The sequence below is a fragment of the Triticum urartu genome, chromosome 5A (genome assembly GCF_056163025.1).
Source record: "Triticum urartu cultivar PI428250 chromosome 5A, HENAU_Tu73, whole genome shotgun sequence".
Taxonomy (NCBI): Eukaryota; Viridiplantae; Streptophyta; class Magnoliopsida; order Poales; family Poaceae; genus Triticum; species Triticum urartu.
Genome location: NC_141877.1, coordinates 640,626,497 through 640,642,527, shown reverse-complemented (window position 1 = coordinate 640,642,527; position 16,031 = coordinate 640,626,497). Strand labels below are relative to the sequence as shown.

Sequence of the window (16,031 nt, the reverse complement as noted above, 5' to 3'; positions counted from 1 at the left end):
TCATAGCCTAATCTACCACTTCCTCCATCCCATAAATATAAGAGCGTTTTTGACACTATGCACTCATTGCAACGCACGGGCAATTACCTAGTCAAACCAAAATATAGCGCAAAACATTTTGACAACAAAACATTTTAATACTCCAGTATTTTTTATGCAAATATTTTTTTGAGACATTTAGGCAAATTATTTAAAATACATGCAACCGTTAAAAGGCCGCGGTAGAGATGCAAAAGGAGCTCCTTAACGGCCTAGAAGAACTCCCAGTCGCAGGCCCCGACTCAAGCCCGCCCGAACCCAGACCAACAACACCCACAGTCCAAAACTCCAGAGCGACGGGAACCCACCACCACTCTCTCGCCCGAACCAGACGCCGCACCGCACCCGCACCCGCACAGCCCATCGGCGACCTCGCCGGAGAAGAGAGAAGAAGGTGAGAGATGGAGGCGGCGGCGGCGGCGGCCGGCGTGCAGCTGGGCACCTCGAAGCCGCAGATCGCGACCCAGGCGGAGATGGCGGAGGCGCGCCTGCCGATCCCCTACCGCGACCAGTGCGCGCACCTCCTCATCCCTCTCAACAAGTGCCGCGTCGCCGAGTTCTACCTCCCCTGGAAGTGCGAGCCCGAGCGCCACTCCTACGAGAAGTGCCAGTACGAGCTCGTCATGGAGCGGATGCTCCAGATGCAGAAGATCCGCGAGGCGCAGGCGGGCGCCAAGGTCAAGGGCAGCGTCACCATCGGCGTGCCCCTTGCCCCCTCCACCGCCAAGCTCGCCTGATCCGTCAGATTCAGGTGAGCCGCCCGCTCCTCCCCACCGTTTCTTTTTCCGTTCCAGGCATTGCGTCAACATTAATTAGGTTGATTGGGTGGAGTTCGATGGATAGCTAGGGTTTGCGGTAGGGTGGTTGACCCCTATAGCTGATTGCGAGACGATTGTGTCGGGTTCGACTCAAATTCACGGGATGCTGACAAACGTTTAGAGTCTAGATCTGTAAACCGATGTAGGCAGGGGATCTGGGATCCGCTTTCATGCCATATCCTTGCATTTCGCTGTTGCTCCGTCCATTTCTATTTTTATTCTGCAGGTTTATACTTTTTTGAGTTGTGAATTGTGAATGTTTCGACCTTACAGTGCTTTGACAGTGCAAAATGGGATTGATTACACTGGTGTAAGGCCTACCCGAATCCCTGTGTGTTTGGCCTGTGAATTATTCATTTCGGAGGTTTATACTTTTTGAGTTGTCAAATGTGAATATTTTGTGGCTATAGAGCTTTTGAAATGCGAAAAAGGGTTACATAGGTGTAAATAAAGCTAACATGAATTCCTGCTGTTTGGCCTGTGGATTTTTGTAGAGCTTCAAAGCTAATTCATAATCTATTCTGGAATTCTTTTTAATATATGTTTTTCGTGGCATCAGTGAAGCATTAAAATTTTAGACTGGTCTTGGCAGCAGAGGGGGTATCTGTTCTGGTTATATGTTGAATTAGAAAACAAAGCTTCATTCACAAACTTGCTACCTTACTGTCTCAGTCTCTGTGAGACCTTTTTTCCCTTTTCATTCTTTCATTTGGCCTTGCTGTATGCCAGTATATTGAAAAGCTGCCTATATCTTTTGGCATTTGATCTCAAGTATGCATTTCCTGTTGAGCTTAGCCGTGGCGAAACATTTAAGGTCTAAAATTTTAAGTTACAAATGCATGCCTACTCAAGCAAAAATCATGAAATTCAACTACTAAAAACATGAAAAGGCATAAAACAACCATGAGAACTACTAACATACTATTGACACTTGAAATGCTCGCTTGATGCCACAATACGACAAGGAATGGGCGGTGCAGGAAGCAGTGGCCCGGAGCAGGTGGTGGTGCAGCAGGCAGGAGTGGCATGGAGCAGCAGGAGGGTCTAAAATTTTAAGTTACAAATGCATGTCTACTCAAGCAAAAATCATGAAATTCAACTACTAAAAACATGAAAAGGCATAAAACAACCATGAGAACTACTAACATACTATTGACACTTGAAATGCTCGCTTGATGCCACAATACGACAAGGAGTGGGCGGTGCAGGAAGCAGTGGCCCGGAGCAGGTGGTGGTGCAGCAGGCAGGAGTGGCATGGAGCAGCAGGAGGGTGCAGCGCCGCACGGAGCGGTGAGCGGCGGCGCATAACAGTGGATTAGGGCTCGGGAAGTTGGCCGACTCAGGAAGGATGATTTTGGGGAGAGGTGGCTGGTTTTCTTTTTAGCGAACCTGCTGAAAACTTTATTAATCGAAAGAAATTATAGCAGTGATGCAAATGGATCATGAGGAACCCCTAGCCAAATATGACGATCTTGATCTGAGTGCCAGAATTTTACTAGCTTGTGTGCCTCACAAATAGCGCTACGTTCTATACCTTCTCTCGATGCTGGCATTTTTTGAGAGACCGTCCATGGTGGCTGCCTGGCTGCATGTGGATGTTTTGTCCGATCCACGTTGGGCCTTAAGTTCAATCGCTCCTGCCCAAGCCCAAAATACCTTCTCTCCCTCAACCTCACATACCCCTTCATGCGCAGAGGTCACATAAACAGGCAAACAGCAGCACCGCTGTTCGCTACCGGAGGAATCTGAAAGAACCAGCGCAAGAATAGGTAGGGAGAGGTCTCTGCTCTGGCTACGGCGACCTGGGTCGGCCACCCCAGCTCGCCCCAGTGGTAGATCTGCCACCGACTGTGAAATGCATCGTGTTTAACTATAGTGAACCGTTTGTTCTATCAACTTAATCAATTCAATAGTCTACGTGAAATATACCTCAGTCTTCTTGAGTTCATAAATCATATTGTTATCTAACCAGCTTGATGAATAGGTTAAAGGCACAACTTTATTTAAAAACCAGTACATATATCTGTTGATTTCTGGTTACATTCAGCATCCCAGACCATTCTCACACTTACTGTTCTTCCTTGAATTCAATACACCTAATGCATCTGCCCTACATTACTTTTCGAAACCTCATTTACTTCATACTCCGTAGTTGGTATGCAATCAACCTTCAGATTCTATACGAATGCTAGAGTTTTTAATCTCTCTATTGAAATGGACGACGCTAAAAAGATCCCTGTTTATGTTTCCATCTATTGAATGGAGTGTAGATGCTAGTAAATCACTAACTGGATGGTATTGCAAAATGTGACCTATTGATGGAGACTAAGAAAATTGTCCTTCGACCCTATATTTTTTATTCTTTCTGCAAATATGTTGTCATATCCGTTTAATGATTTAGATTTTTACACTGAAAAATTGCCACCTGTTGAACTTGTTAATCAAATGCGAAACACCGTAGCTTGGCACTACCACATATGATAAATCTCGGAAATGAGCATATTGTGGTGATGATTCATATTTGTTCTGTACAATTAGTTATTAGTTCTGTCTGCTTCTTGCTAAGTCGCTTGCTTTTTTTTTTAGAAGCTTGTTCAACTTAAGCTTAACAGGGGTAGCCTTTCTAATTCATGCAAGAAACCATCATAAGATGGAATTCAAAAGAAATGGACATATATGAAACTTCACTTTTACCTCACATTTGCACTCAGTCAAGTCTTTTGCCCACTCATGATATGTTGAAATTATCACGAATGTCTCGTGATATTTAAGGAATCTTTTGGATCTGATCCCATATGGCTGCAAACCGTCCACTGTAAATCATGTCTTTTTAGCAGTTCCATGGTCTTGTCTGATAACTCTGTTTGCAGCCTGTGGTATACGTACAACTAGTATCCTTTGGGTGGTCGATGCTAATTCATTTCGTTAATAGTAACTGCAAAGGAATCCCTGTACTTCCAACTTAACATGAGTAACCTGTATAACTGATGCAAGGAACTATCATGAGATCTAGCTCATAGAAAGACTTTAGTTTTATCTAGCTCAAAGAAAAACTTACGTTTTACCTTACATTTGCATCAGGAGTCCTTTGCTTGCCCGTGCCATATTGAAAACACAATGGATGTGACATTTAAGGAATCTTTTGGATCTGATCTAGCCCATATGGCTGCAAACTGTCCACTGTAAATCTTGTCCTTTTAGCAGTTACATGCACGATCTTGTCTGATAATTCTGTTTGCAGCCTGTGACAACAAGAAACAAAGGACAGAATAATTTTGTACATACAACTAGTGTCCTTTGGGTGGTCCAGGCTATTTCGTTCCATTAATAGTAACTGCAAAGGAATCCCTGCACACAGAGTAACCTGTCTAACTCATGCAAGAAACCATCATGAGATCTTGTTCAAAGAAATAGACTTCAGTTTTACCTTACATTTGCATCAGGAGTTCTATGCTTACCCGTGACTTGTTGAGAACACAACGGATGTGATATTCAAGGAATCTTTTGGTCTGATCTAGCCCATATGGCTGCAAACCGTCCACTGTAAATCATGTCTTCTTAGCAGTTCCGCAATCTTGTCTGATGATTCTGTTTGCAGCCTGTGACAGCAAGAAACAAAGGACAGAGTATAATGGCATACTACAACCAGTGTCCTTTGGCTCGTCAAGGCTCATCTGTTCCGTTAATAATAACTGCAAAGGAATCCCTGCACTTACACTGTATGTGGGGTACTCTTGCCTTCGGACTTAGTGCATCATGACATTTTGATGTGAAGGTTTTTGGCATTTGCAATCCTTTCTATGCTGTCCATCAGGTTTTGTCGCCTTTGACTGTTCATTTCGGGTATGCGGGGTCAGTGCCTTCAGGCCAAAATTGATAGGTGCTGCTCTGTTATCTCATTCTCCTAAATGACAATGGCCTTCTGAGGGGTTTGTCTCCCATGTAAATTCATCACTACGCCCGTCTGATGGTTAACGTTTGGGAACAAGAGTTTCTTTCTTCCCTATCCGTTTTGGCCTGAAGCAGGGTCAGAAAATGCGACGCTGTTTCCCCTGGTAGTCTTTGCTTCTGTTATATTCCTTTCATGCCAGACACTTCATTCCATCTGATATGATCTAAAAGGTTTTATTATTAGTTTACAGAGGGAGTACTTTTCTGTGGCGCATATTTATCACTCAGCCATCATATTTCTATTGATCAATGGATTCCTTTTGGATGCGCAGGATGGGTTGGTCATGGGAGCTCGAAGGGCGCGGTGCTTGCAAGGATCATCAATGTTGTTCTTGTATGAACAAAACATGTGTTCTGTTTGAATTAACTCCCGTCTTGTTTCCTCCTGCCTTTTTTCTCTTTTGGTGCGAGCACCTACCAGTTTTCTTCTTGTTAAGTGTGATGATGCAATAAGGAACTAGATGTCTATACTCGTTGAGTGAAATGACACCTTGAAGTTTTGAATGCAATGCATGGATGTCTGCTTATGTAGCCAGCTACGTTGATGTAGTAGTGCCTCTGTCATAAGATGATTATCTTTGCTTGTACTCCGCTAAACCTTGTGAGGTTATCGTGGCCAAATGTTGTTCTGAGCCTGTGACCATGCACGGGCCTTGTTTCTTTTCAGTCGGTGGCGTGACTAGTTTTTCATGTCTGGGCCAGTGAGCCATGCCATTCTTTGCCCACTGGATGCAAGTTTCAGAGACGGGTCTCGACTCCAACGCCAACGCGGATCACCTATGGACATCATCAAATGTCCGCAGGCATAATGTCTTTTGTGAAACTGCGCTGACAAACGGAACCAAGCCCGTAGCCCTGTAATGTTTGATCCTGACTAGCTGCATGTCTGCCAGTGAGCAGCGCCATTTTGAATGCCATCGCCTAGTGCAAGCTTGAGAGACGGACGGGTCTCAAATCCTGGTCACCCTACGTCCGACGTCCTTGGCAATGAAACGAGAACGAGCGCCGGCGCCGCTGCAGCGGCATATGCGTGCACTGGGCGGACACATGCAGCGTGGCAGGCAGGGGCGGCGGCGACATTGGCATGCATGCCAGGGCAGGGCAGGGGAATGATGATGGCACACGGAGAAAACAGAGACGGGCACATGTTCCATCCATCCTCCAGCATCTAGCTAGCCAGCCAGCCAGCCGGCCGGCCAGGACTAGAGGCAGCGTGCGTGCGTGCGTGCGTGCGCATCGGACGACGGACGGACGGAAGATCCATGGGCGCGGGGGAGACAGAAGGAATCATGGCGTGGTCGTGGGGGCGAGCGAGGCAGGGAACGGCAAATTGGATGGATGGATGGATGCCCACTGCATGCGGCATTGCCCCCCTCGCAGCGCAATCATGCCGCCACTTACTGCTCTCGTGAGAGAGGCCGACCGTGTCCTTCCGGCGCGTCGTCACTGTTCCGCGTGTCATCCATCTCATCATTCTCTCTCAGGCCTCAACTACTCGCCCGCTCCTCCATCCAATAACGACATGGCAATTTGCAAACCAATATGTGGTTGGATGGTTAGAGAAACAATGGTATCCGAACCCACCAGGAAACCTTGATGCTCGCATTATTTCTGGATTTATTTCAGGATTTCCGGCGATGCGCTTTCAGTGGGAGAAGACATTCCCGTGACGACAAGGCGCCTACGACAACTTTGTAATTCTTAAGATGATATGCCGGCCCAGTCTTTTTAAGGTGCTCATAGGGATAGAGTGTGTATGCGCGTTCATAGGAGTGAATGTATACGCGTATGTATGAGCGCTTGCTCTGTACTATGTTAAAAAAACATGGCAATTTTTTTGGGTTGGATCCTGGCGCATCTCTAAAGCGGACCTCAAACCCAAGGGATCGACCAAGGGTCATCGAGTATTTAATCGGAACACCACACCGGGCCATTTGTCGCTGATGGACGACTAATTTGGCCCCAATGCCCTATTTGCTGACAACTTTCGTCGGCTTTTTTGGATGCGAAAAAATGTTTTTGATCATCTCTAGCATGGTGTCCGGTCCTTTGAAGACTACTTCATCTTAAAGAAGGATGCCGTTGGAAGGATCGGATTCTATAATATCAGAAGTGCACGAGATCATTGCGGATGCTTCCATATGCCATGCCCGCAGATTCGTGGGCAAATACCTTCGAATGCCCGAGAGCAAATGCAGAGATGCTATAGTCATATTTGCTACCGCGATGGTCTCGGTGTTTGGACCTCGGTACTTGAGGGAATCAACTGTAGCAGACACCAAGAGGCTCTTGCAATGTCCGAAGCAAGAGGGTGGCCAGGTTTGATTGGATCTCTTGACTGCATGTACTGGAGTGGAAGAACTGTCCAAAAGCTCTACACGGGCAATATCAAGGTCATGTTAAGAAGCCTATCATCATTCCTGAATGCATCACATGATCTCTGGATTGTACAAGCTTTCTTTGGCAATGCCCGGGTTTCACAATGACATCGCTATAGCGGTCTTCATTGCTGGCAAGGCTGACTGAAGAGAAACCTCCTCCTTGCAACTGTACTGTCAATGGACATGAATACAAGATAGACTACTATCTGATTGACAATATTATTCTCCGTGAGCTACTTTTGTCACCATCATCTCTGAGCCAGTTGATCAGAAAATGTTTCATTTTGTCCAAAGATAAAAAGCAGTTAGAAAGGATGTGGAGAGGGCATTTGGAGTACGCCAGGCCTGTTTTGCAGTTTTTCATGGACTTGCTAAATTTTCTAATTGAAATGATTCCCCGCTCTAATTAGAAGTTAAAAATAGATTAGTCAAAAATTGTGGCTTGCTAGAAACAATGCTTGATATGACCGGGAAATTGAGGAGACCAGAAGTATAGCAGAGAGGGTTTATGAGGCTAACCGAGGAGTGGGAGAGCATCAAGGAGAGACCGCGGGGGGGGGGGGGGGGGGGGGGGGGGGGGGGGGTGCTCTACAACTCAACGTTGCGACATGCCTGATTTTGGCTGGGTGAAAGCAAATTGTGATGAGGCTATGTCTAAAGCATTAGGCGTCGGTGGCGGAGGCACGGTTCTCAGGACCACGATGGGATCTTCTTAGCGGGAGCGTGCCATTTTTTCCCTTTGGTCGCCTATCCGGAGCTTGCAGAACTACTAGCCTGTCGCTGGGCTATCAAGCTTGCTATAGAGATCAACGTGAGGAGATTATTACCGGAGACAGATTCACAGGTGGTGGCAAAGAAAGATATCTGAGCGTGAGAAGTGTCTGTCTTCTGTCAGCGTATGGGCATGTGGTTCAGGAGATCAAAACACATCTTCAAACTCTTGACGAGTTTAAGGTATGCCGGGTGCGTCGCTTTGCAAATAGCGCGGCTCATGTTTTAGTTAGGGAAGGTTGCGTCAATAAGCTTCGTATAAGACTTGGTTCCAGGTGCCACCAGAGTGCATTGTCTAAGAGGTAGCATCGGAATTTGCCGTGATTTGAATAGAAACGCAACTATTCCAACTCAAAAAAAGAAAAGAAAAAACGTATGGCCAGTCTATTTGGCTTTCGGAGTTCTCCGTCGATGTAACCCGTGCTGTGGCCGCCGATTTGGTCGGTCCACCGTAATTTTGGAATGCAAGGTGTTCCAGTTTCAAAAAAAAAAACGTATGGGGCGAACGTTTTCCTGCTGTGCGCGCCACCGGTAATTAATGCACATCCGCCCCTACGGTTGCCAGCCTAGCTTGTGATCGATCGATACATGCCCTGCTTCCTTTGCCACATGCCGGCTGCTACGCGTACTGTAGAGTAGTCACCACACAGTAGTACTACATACGCACGCACGTACCACAAGTTTAACGTGTTCCGTCGACGTGCGATCAAGTGCTGGCTGGTCCATCCATGCATGCATGTGCACGCAGACGGCGCATGCAGAGACATCAAGTCATGGCGAACGTACGTACGTGCTCCATGGCGTGCGCCGGTCAATGCCTGCAACCATCCCCATTTGCAACACAGCCCCGGCACAGCCGCTTCAGCTCCGCCCACGCAGTGTCTCAGATCGTCTACCTCCTCGGTTTTCGTCTGGTTTTCTGCTAATTAACCGCCCATTCTCTTCCTCTTTATCAATGAGATGAGGCAAAAATTTTGCTTCCGTTTTTTTAAAAAGAAAATAGTACATCCGTTACTAAATGTAACATGTTTGGCAGTCTAGTTTAAACTGCCAAAATCGTCTTTTATGTTTGAAAACAGAGGGTGTACTTGTACAGGAGTACTTTTTCTGCGGGTAAATCATGCATGCAACTAGCTAGCTACTTCCTCCGTGTTATAAACTAGTGTAAAAAACGTTTTTATATTATAGGATGGAGGGGGAGTAGTTAATTTGTGTGCTCGTTTTTGCCACTGATGAGGAAATAGCAGCAGATTCGTGGTGAGCTTGTTGGCTAGACTGATCGATGCAAAGCTTTTTCATGGTCGGTTGGCCCCCCTGCTACGTACGCAGGAGTGCTAGCTAGGAATCGACGGTGGGTGTTGGCAGTGGCATAGAGGATCAGTGGGTGTAGGGCGCGAGGCCATGATGATCCGTATGATCCGCTTGCTTTGCCCTGCATGAAATGATGGCGCCGCTGTCTCCTGTACTGCAACGCCTCCTGTTCCCCCCACTTATCTCTCTTTCTCTCTCTCTCTCTGTCTTTGTACATCGTGCCCATCACCTGCTGAAGCTCCCTCCTTCCTTCTCCTTCCTTTGAAAGATCTCAAAAGTTGTAGTACGCTTTTCATGGTTCTTCTATTCAGTTTGTTCCTTGTCGACTGCACGTACCCATGACCAGTGTATTCAAATTCCTTTAGAAACTTTCCATGGAAATGGCACGGCCGCTTCGAGTGGTAAGTAGGACTGTAGGAGAGATCCGGCGGTCAGAGCTCTCGAGGAAAACGCACTCAATGACGCCGTTCAACATCTTCGACTTGATTGGATCTGTAATTTGTTTTTCTCCTCTTAGACCACAGCTAATTGCATATATAATCGCCTATGCGATGATAAGTTATGCTATTAGTGATGATGCCACCTGATCTCCATCATGTTCTTGTTGATGCTAGCTGATGATAATTCAGTCTATCATTCCCCTTTCAACTACAGACTCACTAGGTTTGTGTGATAGCTAACCTTTCGGTTTTCCCAAGACTAAAAAAGGAAAAAAAAGTTGACTAGCTTTTTTTGCAATTGATTGGTACTATACTATTTTTCAGTCCAAATTCAGAGATCAAATCCTTCAAGTCCTTTTACGACTAATCAACCATGCACCTTTCTGACTAATCAAACCGTACCTGCATTCACTTTATTCCACCTGGGCTAAAATTCTGCAGTTAGCTAGCTAGTCACAAACGTGCATACATCCATATGTGCACTACTTCAGTCATTCAGTGCACAAACAACTCAATCTCGTACTACACATGGGTCACGGTCGGTGACAAGATTGAGCTTTTCTAGCTAGGTTGTTCCGATTCGACGCATCCTTTCGCATCTGCATAATCTCTCTATAACCTACAACTACAAGGCTACAAGCACCACCCCACCCACTTGTGATTTTTCAGCAAGCTCAAGGCATATCTATTCCAGCTTCTCTCGTGGTGTTCATCGCGTGTGTTGAATTTTTTTTGCGGGGTACCGAGTGTGTTGATAACTTGGCATACTACCCTCTTTTTCAGTAAACGTGTGTTTTCGTGAGAACTAGCCATCTGTAAGGTGTCTCGTGAGGTGGATCAGACCCTTTAACGCAAGTTTCGCGTCTTGTAAAAGCGGATAACTATATGCTTCCTATGTTCAAATTTGTTGGGGTTCTAGGTATGTTCGAAGTCAAACTCTCTTAAGTTTGAAGTCGAACTCTCTTAAGTTTGATCAACCTTATAGAAAAAATTACCAATATCGACAATATTAAATATATATAGTATGAAAATATACTAATGAAAGTAATTTGATGTTGTAGATGTTGGTATATTTTTCTATAGACTCGGTCAGACCTAAACAAGTTTGACTTAGGATAAACCTATAACTTCAAATATCAAAAGCAAACTATTAGGACCACCACTTTAAGTTTAATTATGGATTCCTGGGGCCTCTCTTAATATGCTCGGCCAACTTTGTGTGTTGTTTGCCGGTCGATTCAGAGGGAATGATCCATGGGGGAGGGGGGATCGATATTTTGGAACGGAATGAATATGTACAAGCTGCCCATGTCCACAGGTAAGTACTCTCTCTGTTTCTATTTACTCCATATATTAGTTTTGACCTAAGCCAAAGTTTATAAAGTTTGACCCAATTTATCGGAAGTAATCAAAATTTTCACAATAACAAATATATATATATATATGTATATATATATATATATTTATGATATGACAATATGTTGAATGATGATTCTAATGGTACCGATTTGGTATTGCGGATGCTAATATTTTTTACATAAATTTTAGTCAAAAATTAGAAAACTTGACTGGAGACAAAGCTAACGTGCGAGGTAAATAAAAACGGAGGGAGTACTTGTAGCAAGCGAGCAGAGAATGCAAGAGGAGGGAGAGAGGACAAGCTAGGCAGGTGCGTGTCAGTGGGAACACAAGGCAGGCGGAAAACTAGCTTTGGCACTGCCGCTCATGCATCCCTGTCTTCGTCCCTCCTCGCTCGGGTCAACAGCGCTGCGCCCATCTCATAATTATCCCCTCCCCATGGCAGTGGCATGCATGGCAGCAGGCATATGCCCTGCAACGCATCTGAAACCCCTCCTTTGTCTCCAACCTTTTGTCTCTTCCTGTTCTCCCTCCCCCCGCTCTCTGCTCTCCTACGCAGCAGCATTCAACACTCCTCCGTACATCTCTCCTTGGTTGGGTAGCTTAGCTACCTGTGACTGTGAGAGCTGCCGAGGTGTTTAGTTGGAGCGGTATATAAGCTGGCCCTCATGGTCGACCACGGGCTCAGCTCCTGCGGGCAGGCAAAGCATACTATCTTTGCTGCGTCGGCTGGTGTTTTGGCTGAGATAATCTAAGCTCGAAGCTGAGCCAGATCGGCGACCATGGCGCCTAGGACAACCAGGGAGGGGAGCGGAGGCGGAGGCGGCGGCGGCGGGGTGAGGCAGTACAACAGGTCCAAGGTGCCGCGCCTCCGGTGGACGAGCGCCCTGCACCGCTGCTTCGTCCACGCCATTCACAGCCTCGGAGGCCACGACAGTACGCCCTCGCTCGCTCGATCGTTCTGATGTTTGGCCGTGCGCATGCATCGATCTAACGCGCGCATGCATTGCAGGGGCGACTCCGAAGCGGGTTCTGCAGGTGATGGGGGTGGGAGGGCTCACCATTTCTCATGTCAAAAGCCATCTGCAGGTCTGTTAATCCAATCCTAGCTAGCTACATGCTTATACCCATATACCCATGGATCTTGTACACGCATGCATGAGCTTGCCCGGCATCTTCTTCTTCTTCTTCTTCTTCTGAGTTGGATCCCGTACTGATGATTGATGCTGCCTGGTGGTTTGAAGCAGATGTACAGGAACATGAGGAATGATCTTGGAATGCAAGGTATACATTTACATGCATGAATATATGGCCACATATGCATAGTTGCACATGTGCTCTATAGGATTTCCGTTACTTCTGCTCATCTGCTGTCCAACGTTACATATTTTCCAAAGCTAACACAAACTACCAAAGCAAGCACAATTAATAATTGAATAAAAAGAAATCGCCACGGGGACCATTGATTGTTGGGCAGAGCATCCGAAAATTGCTGTACGTACAACGAATTACCCAGCACAACTCGCAACAAAGTGAAACACTTTTCGAACTTGATAGTCGTAGGTTAAATGCAATCGTCTTTGTGTAGTACACTTTGATGACGCATATTAGTCTGTGTGTACATGTGCATGGGTGACATGCATGCATGGCACACTTCTCCGCCACAGCCAAAGCTATCGATTCGTACCGGTGCATGCATGCATGCAGCTACTGTGCTCCACACTTGAGTAATTCCTTTTTGCCAATGCATGTTGTGGCGGATCGAGCAGGGATGCAGCAAGTGCAACAGTCGGGCCAGGAGGAGCACACACGCTCAACAGGAGGAGCCATGGAAGTCTGCACCGATGATGATGGGGAGTGCCGTGTCCCCGGCTACGGCTCGCCAAAGCCTAGAAAGGAGCCGACGACGCTGCCGCTCCACCCGCAACTGAAAAGGTCACCACCTTTTCCATGCTCCTTTTTCTTGTTCACCCGGTTGTTCATTCAATCTGTCTCTTATTTTCTCTTCATGGCACTCCGGCCGTACCTAGCTAGCTAGCTAGGCTCAGTTGTGATGATGACTGATGAGTCACTGCATGAATAATGCATGCATGCATGGCGACACTTCAGACCAGAACTCCATTTTTGCGCCACTTTTTCTCCTCGAATCTTGAGCTGACACCAGTACTATATTCCAAGCTACTTGGTGTACCTACAATTGTTAAAATACGACCGACCGAGCACGCGATGTGCTCGTGTAAGTATATTTGGAAGTTTTGCCGAGCAAGACCGCCAACGGTCGAGTTCCGTTGGAAAGCTAGCAGTACACATGCATACACTTTCTTGTGGGAATGTGGGATTATCCATAACCCCTTTCCTATACTATATCGAGATATTTACATATCACTGATCAATTTACTAATGTGCGGGCAGCATTGTACTCCCTCTGTTTCGAATTACTTGTCGCAGGTATGGATGTATCTAGATGTATTTTAATTCTAGATACATCCATTTCTGCGACGAGTGATTTGGAACGGAGGAAATAGATCTTAGTGATAATCGGTACTCTATTCGATCGATATTCAATAGTCGCTGTTTTAGTACAACTTTATAGTAATATAATTACTATGTAAGAAACTTAATTCGCTACAACCAAATAATTAACAGGAGGGCATCTGAGACGGAGACAAGGGAGGAGGTGAGCGCGAGCCCCACGAGCCTGCTGAGAGTGCAAGGAGGAGGAATATGCGAGGGTAGGGGCATGTCGTCGTCGTCCAGCCACGTACCGGCGGCAGCAGGTGGACACTACTACGTGCGTATGGATATGATGCAGGCGCATGCCGTGCTTCAAGCGCCACCCATGGCCGCGGCTCGTTTGGTGGAGCCCCGCCCTTCGATGCCGCTGGGAATAAAGCAGAAGCAGAAGCATCGGCGAGAGCCCTGGATGCCTACAACAAGGTTGCACCGCGATGGCGAACTCGCCGCCGCCTCCACGCTCGAATTCTTGGGGTTCCTGGTGGCTCCGGGGCGTCATCCTCCCCGTCCCCGTGCTGCCTGCTGCGATGGCTACCCTATTGAGGTACGCACGTGCACTCTGCTTACCAGCAAGCATGCCAATGTGACAATGTCTCTATATATCTTGTTTCAAAAATCAATGTACATCTAGAGCGATTGAATCCAGTGCTGCACTTGCATTTGCCGAGAGCCGAACGGATTTATTGACCTTATTACAGAAGAGTAAGTAAAGAATATCTAATGATGTTCGTGCCATGCAGGTCGGCATGCCTCCTAACCGCCCGGCCGCATACACGGCCAGCCGCACCGACGGTGTCTGTCCGTGCAGACTCGAGCCGCCAGGCAACGTCGTCGACGCCGGATTCACGAATTTGACTTTGGCCGGCGAACGCGACGGTGGCTGCTCGCTGTCGCTGGCGCTGGCCCTGTGCCCCGCCGGGGGCGGCGGCGCCGAGAGCAGCCTGCTCTCGTCGTCGACAGCCTCGTCGTCGTCGTCGTCGTCGGGGAGTCGGATCAGCCTCGACCTGTCGCTGTCCACGCACGACTCGTAGATACGGGCCCACTGGTTGACATGGGCCATTATGAGCTGTCCTGACAGATTTTGCCGATTTTCGCTTCAGGTTTGGGCCTGCCACTGGTCCATGTTAAATAGTAGCGGCCTGTGATTTTAGCTTTGTCCAGGACTTGTGAAGCCCAATGCATCCAAACTCCATGTCCAACGCTTGGAATGGCTATGTAGGCTAGAGCAATATATGCTCTTAGAAGTTTTTTTTCCAACAAAGGGTAGATTTTATTAACTCAAAATGAAGCCTCAAGGGGATACAAACACAACGAGCATCACATCCGACCTTTGCATAGTTAGGATGCACAAAACCAGCACCAACGCGCACATACAAAAATCACACCGGCAACTAGCAAAGTCAAATAAGACCGAAACTATACCTTGGTGCAGTAAAAAGAGAAAAAAAGACTCTGAGGCGATCAAAATACTGATCAACAATCTATGCTAAGATTGTTCTGAGAGGTTAATCTAGATTTCCTCTAGATTTCCTCTGTGAGATGTTGGCTCTGAGAGGATTTGGGACCAGGTGGATAAGTTGGATTAAAAGTATTACCCAAGGAGGCTCTGTTGGAGTCAAACTGAATGGGGAAGAAAGTGATTTCTTCTTAACTGGTAAAGGATTGAGATAGGGAGACCCTGTAGCGCCCTTGCTTTTTAATTTAGTGGTAGATGTCTTCTCCAAGATGCTAGTTAAGGGTTCCCACTCTGGTTTAATTAAAGGGCTATGCCCTGAATTGATGCCTGGAGGGGTGACGTGTTTGCAGTATGCAGATGACACCCTGCTGTTTTTAGAAAAAAGTAGTAGAGTAGCCTTAAATCTTAAATGGATTCTTACCTGCTTTGAACAGGTCTCTGGAATGAGGATCAACTATCACAAAAGTGCCTTAGTCCCCATTAATATTGATCCCCATGAGTTAGAAGAGTTCATTGATATTTTCCAATGTGTGGTTGGGTCATTCCCAATCAAGTATTTAGGGATCCCATTGCATTTTGAGAAACTGAGTAGGGAAGACTTGCAGGAACTGATTGATAAGAATTTGGCTAGAATAGCAGGTTGGAGAGGGAAGTTGTTCTCTTATTTAGGGAAGATTACACTCATTAAAACTTGTTTAGCTAGCATCCCACTGTATTTGTTGTCCTTTTTTAAATTCCCTAAATGGGCTTTGAATCTAATCAATTCCCATATGGCTAACTGTCTGTGGAGTGACACTGAAGGTGCTCACAAAATCTATCTAGCTAACTGGCCATCTATCTGTATGAAGAAGGAGTTTGGGGGCATGGGGGTCCCGAATCTTCAGGATATGAATCTTTGCCTGATTGGGTCTTGGGTTAAAAGATACATAGCTGGAGAGGGGTCCTTGTGGAGGAAAACCATTGATAACAAATACAATACTAAGAACCCAAA

The 16,031-nt window shown here is 46.5% G+C and overlaps 2 protein-coding genes across 2 annotated transcripts; both read left to right on the top strand.

The window, feature by feature from the left end:
- The first annotated feature begins 284 nt into the window (after positions 1-284).
- Positions 285-5,335, top strand: LOC125511320 (NADH-ubiquinone oxidoreductase B18 subunit). The gene is made up of 2 exons (XM_048676664.2): positions 285-790; positions 5,081-5,335. The coding sequence occupies exon 1, from the start codon at positions 441-443 to the stop codon at positions 774-776; it is 336 nt and encodes a 111-aa protein (XP_048532621.1). The 5' UTR covers positions 285-440; the 3' UTR covers positions 777-790; positions 5,081-5,335.
- A 6,203-nt stretch (positions 5,336-11,538) lies between these two features.
- Positions 11,539-14,960, top strand: LOC125506326 (uncharacterized). The gene is made up of 6 exons (XM_048671169.2): positions 11,539-12,006; positions 12,083-12,159; positions 12,318-12,354; positions 12,840-13,005; positions 13,717-14,128; positions 14,325-14,960. Exons 1-6 carry the CDS (start codon positions 11,853-11,855, stop codon positions 14,613-14,615), a joined length of 1,137 nt encoding a protein of 378 aa, XP_048527126.2. The 5' UTR covers positions 11,539-11,852; the 3' UTR covers positions 14,616-14,960.
- Positions 14,961-16,031: the final 1,071 nt, after the last annotated feature.

Bases quoted from the DNA above. Each gene is read 5' to 3' on its own strand.
- LOC125511320 (XM_048676664.2), top strand. From the start codon at position 441: ATGGAGGCGGCGGCGGCGGCGGCCGGCGTGCAGCTGGGCACCTCGAAG.
- LOC125506326 (XM_048671169.2), top strand. From the start codon at position 11,853: ATGGCGCCTAGGACAACCAGGGAGGGGAGCGGAGGCGGAGGCGGCGGC. The intron at 12,160-12,317 runs GTCTGTTAATCC...GGTTTGAAGCAG, and splicing joins ATGTCAAAAGCCATCTGCAG to ATGTACAGGAACATGAGGAA. The intron at 13,006-13,716 runs GTCACCACCTTT...AATAATTAACAG, and splicing joins CTCCACCCGCAACTGAAAAG to GAGGGCATCTGAGACGGAGA.